Source organism: Diachasma alloeum, unplaced genomic scaffold (assembly GCF_001412515.2).
Source record: "Diachasma alloeum isolate Michigan unplaced genomic scaffold, Dall2.0 Dall_scaffold_00371, whole genome shotgun sequence".
NCBI lineage: Eukaryota > Metazoa > Arthropoda > Insecta > Hymenoptera > Braconidae > Diachasma > Diachasma alloeum.
Genome location: NW_021680510.1, coordinates 959,799 through 963,136, shown reverse-complemented (window position 1 = coordinate 963,136; position 3,338 = coordinate 959,799). Strand labels below are relative to the sequence as shown.

At 36.6% G+C, this 3,338-nt stretch overlaps 1 protein-coding gene across 1 annotated transcript in view; it reads right to left on the bottom strand.

The window, feature by feature from the left end:
• Positions 1 to 2,073: 2,073 nt before the first annotated feature.
• The window catches only part of LOC107041664 (DNA-binding protein D-ETS-4), a 24,982-nt gene continuing 23,717 nt past the window's right edge, over positions 2,074 to 3,338 (bottom strand). The window contains exon 5 of the mRNA XM_015262308.1: positions 2,074 to 2,414. Coding sequence (XP_015117794.1) covers positions 2,074 to 2,414 — 341 coding nt within the window. The remainder of the gene's footprint in view (positions 2,415 to 3,338) is intronic.

Sequence of the window (3,338 nt, the reverse complement as noted above, 5' to 3'; positions counted from 1 at the left end):
TCACATTTCCATTTCAACCCCCCCATTTGGATTTCAGTGCATCGTGAATCACGAGCTACAAAACAAGTCACGTATCTCACAATCAGTTTAAAAATACCTATATGTCTCAAAACTATAACACGTTTACTTTCTCACCATGCACGAGAATCTTGATAAACGTTGGAATCAAAAAACATGTATAAATACGTGTAGACCTCTCCTCCATTAACATCTACCACTTTATATACAGAATAATAATAATAAACCCTCACAAAACATCCATTAAATACCTCCAAAGGAGACCATAAGTTACATGAGAACAGAAGTACATAAATAACTTAACTAAACATCAAACAAAACTGCATCTAAGAAGAATAAAAGAGTTGACCTTAACAATTTTTTAATGCAAAAAAAATGTCTGAACTTAAATTAATGAACAAACCGCAATCCCAGTGATAGAGAGAGAAATAATATGAGCATTAAGAGCAATAATAATTTATAAATAATTCATCTGTGAGTGGATTAGTCATTGAATTTTCTCTGACCCACTTGAGTCATTTTTTTTCAATTAGTTGTAGTTTTAGTTGAGGTGAAGTAATAACGTAGTAAGTTTGCTTAATACCTAAATCGTTCATGGAACATACAAAGATTAATATATCATAGATATATGGGACCAAAATCACCGGACCAAGTCGAGCTAAGAGCTCTGTATCGTTGTGTCAGAAAATCGTAAGAAAAATTAATCTTTATGTGGAAGACATTTATTGAGGCATATAAAATTTGGCAACGGAAAAGTCTGTCAATGTTTCAGAAAAAACGCTTTCAGAAAAAACAATTATAGGATGAATGACACCTCGAAAACCTTTGAGTTTAAAAGAAAATGGCAAATCAACTACACTAAATCATATGAAACTCATCATCAAAAATGATATCTGATCTTTTTGTATAAGAAATCACTTATGATGTCTTCACTAAATTATTTGCAGAAGAAAATACAATTGCCATAAAATTGATAAAACGTCAAAAACTGTTTTTAAAATTTTGTTTTTCATTCTTTCGCAACAATTCTTCGATTATTCTGCCAATGGCAGTGGCGCAGCAGCGAAAAGTTCCGCGCGCGCAGACAGCACCAACGACTGGGCAAAAAAAAAATCAAGATTTTTTTTCACCTGACAGAGCAACTCGACGAGGGCCAGCAAGCAATCGTGAGAAAAGATATCTACGAGGCTAAAAAAACAATAGTTTGCTTAACGAATAATTCAGAACATTCGTAAAAGACAAAGAATCATTGCAACAATGGACGTACCTCCACTGCTACAACTTGGAAAAAAAGAAACACGAGGAAAAAGGGGGAAAAATACGGAAAATTCGTAAAACATTTTTCTTAAGCTTAATAATCGCCGAAAATAGGCGTACTTGAATCATCCAGCCGTGGATTAACATTAGTTGTCGACGCAATAACCCAACCACGGTGGATTTTTTTTTGTTAAGTCACTCATCAATCACAATCAATTGAATCGTTATCGTTTTGAATTTGATTCGTCATTCACGCAAAAATTTATACAATCGCACGATAACTTCGGGAGTCTTTCGTCAGAAAGAACCGGAAGCGTTGTGTCATCCCCCGTCTCGATCAATGTTCCATCTTTGTTGTTAATTTAATGATGAAAGTATGTGAGTGGTCGTAAAGTGATAAAATTAGCCGAGTCATAACAGTTTTTATTAATTAGCTGATTATCTCGGAGATGAGTCATTCCAAAGCCAAATGTGAGAGGATATTTTTTTAGCTGGAAAGATCATCTACAAGAAGTCTGTGTTCCAAGTTTTTTTCTTGACATCACTAATTAGAAGGACAATTTAGCAGTTATCGGAATGAGTTGAAATGATCTGTTAGTTTTGGTGATTATCAAGGAACTGAAAAGTTTCATCGAAAAATATTGGGAAACCTTCTTTCGGAGATTTTTTCTATAAACAAAGGGTGTTATATTGATTCGAATGATTTTATCCTTTCTCTACTAGATTTGTATGTAATCGTTATTACAGTTGTTTCATCAGAACGAAGATCGAGATCTACTTTTTCTTCTCTTCATCACTTCAAAGACTGTACGGATGACAGAACTGGTAGACTAACCTCTGGCTCCGCTCGGTCTTCTTCATGATGCCCTTCTTGTAGTACTGTCTGATGCTGCGGCTGAGTTTGTCGTAGTTCATTGCAGGCCTGTTCTTGCGTTTGCCCCAGAGTCTTGCGACTGTGACGGAGTCCTCGATCTTGAAGACACCCTTTGTGCGGTCCAGCCAGCGGATGCAGGATCCATGGAGTCCGGGACTCTGTAGGAGTTCTTTCAGGAACTGCCAGAGGTGGATGTGGGAGCCTCCATTTCGCATTTTTCCACCGCTTGTGGGGGTTTGAACTGGACTTGAATCCTCATCTTCATCTGCGCAAAAAATATTGAGAAGTCTTTTATTAACGACATAAGAAATTCAAGTGTATTTGGGGTATTCGATGTCAAATCGGTCAAATCTTGACCCTCAATCCCTCGAAAGTAAACGGAGATTTTTCGCAGGGTTGAGGGCTTCAAGGTATTTATGGCGGGGTGGGCATGTAGGGGGTGAGACGGAGGGGAATCTATTGTTCTCACAGAAAATCAATCGCTGAATAAAAAAAAACGATATTTTAACTAAAAATTTTCAATCTATTTCGACCATTTTTGTGCTCGAAATATTTTTTTAATAACTTTTCTATTTTTTCTCACTTATTTCACGCCTTCTTTTATTTTTCTAGCTTGTCTCCTGGATAATTGGAAAATAATTAATATGGATAGAAAAAGTGACGTCGTGCCATTCGAGGTACAAGTTGGCAGCGCTGATTCACTCAGCTGTTATGTTCCTGCCCATAGCGAAATGTATCATCACAACTCCATTCGTATTTGTCGCGCTTACCCCTCCACGATTTCTAACCTCGACGTTGTCGCTATTCCAAATTGCGCACGCAGAATTCCTATTTTTCATGAGTTTTTTAATTATCCTTTCTAAACAGTTCTCCTAGGCCACCTGGATTATTTTTTCCATATTCCCCCATGAAAGCTCCACCCAGGTGCCAAAGTTCAGGAAAATGGCGATTTTTTTCTATTTTTAATACTTTTTTTCCGAATTCCCATAAGAGCTCGGGCAGGATGATAGAAAAACTTTTTTTTTCAGATCATTCTGCATTAGATGTCGAATCAATTGCCACTATTTTCATTTCTCCAGCCGAAGTGAGAGAAGAGATATGAATTTTCGAAAAGAGGGCGATTTGTGGTGAATTTTCATTTTGTTGAGAAATAATTCCTTAATAAAGCGCAGGAGACGAAAATTTTATT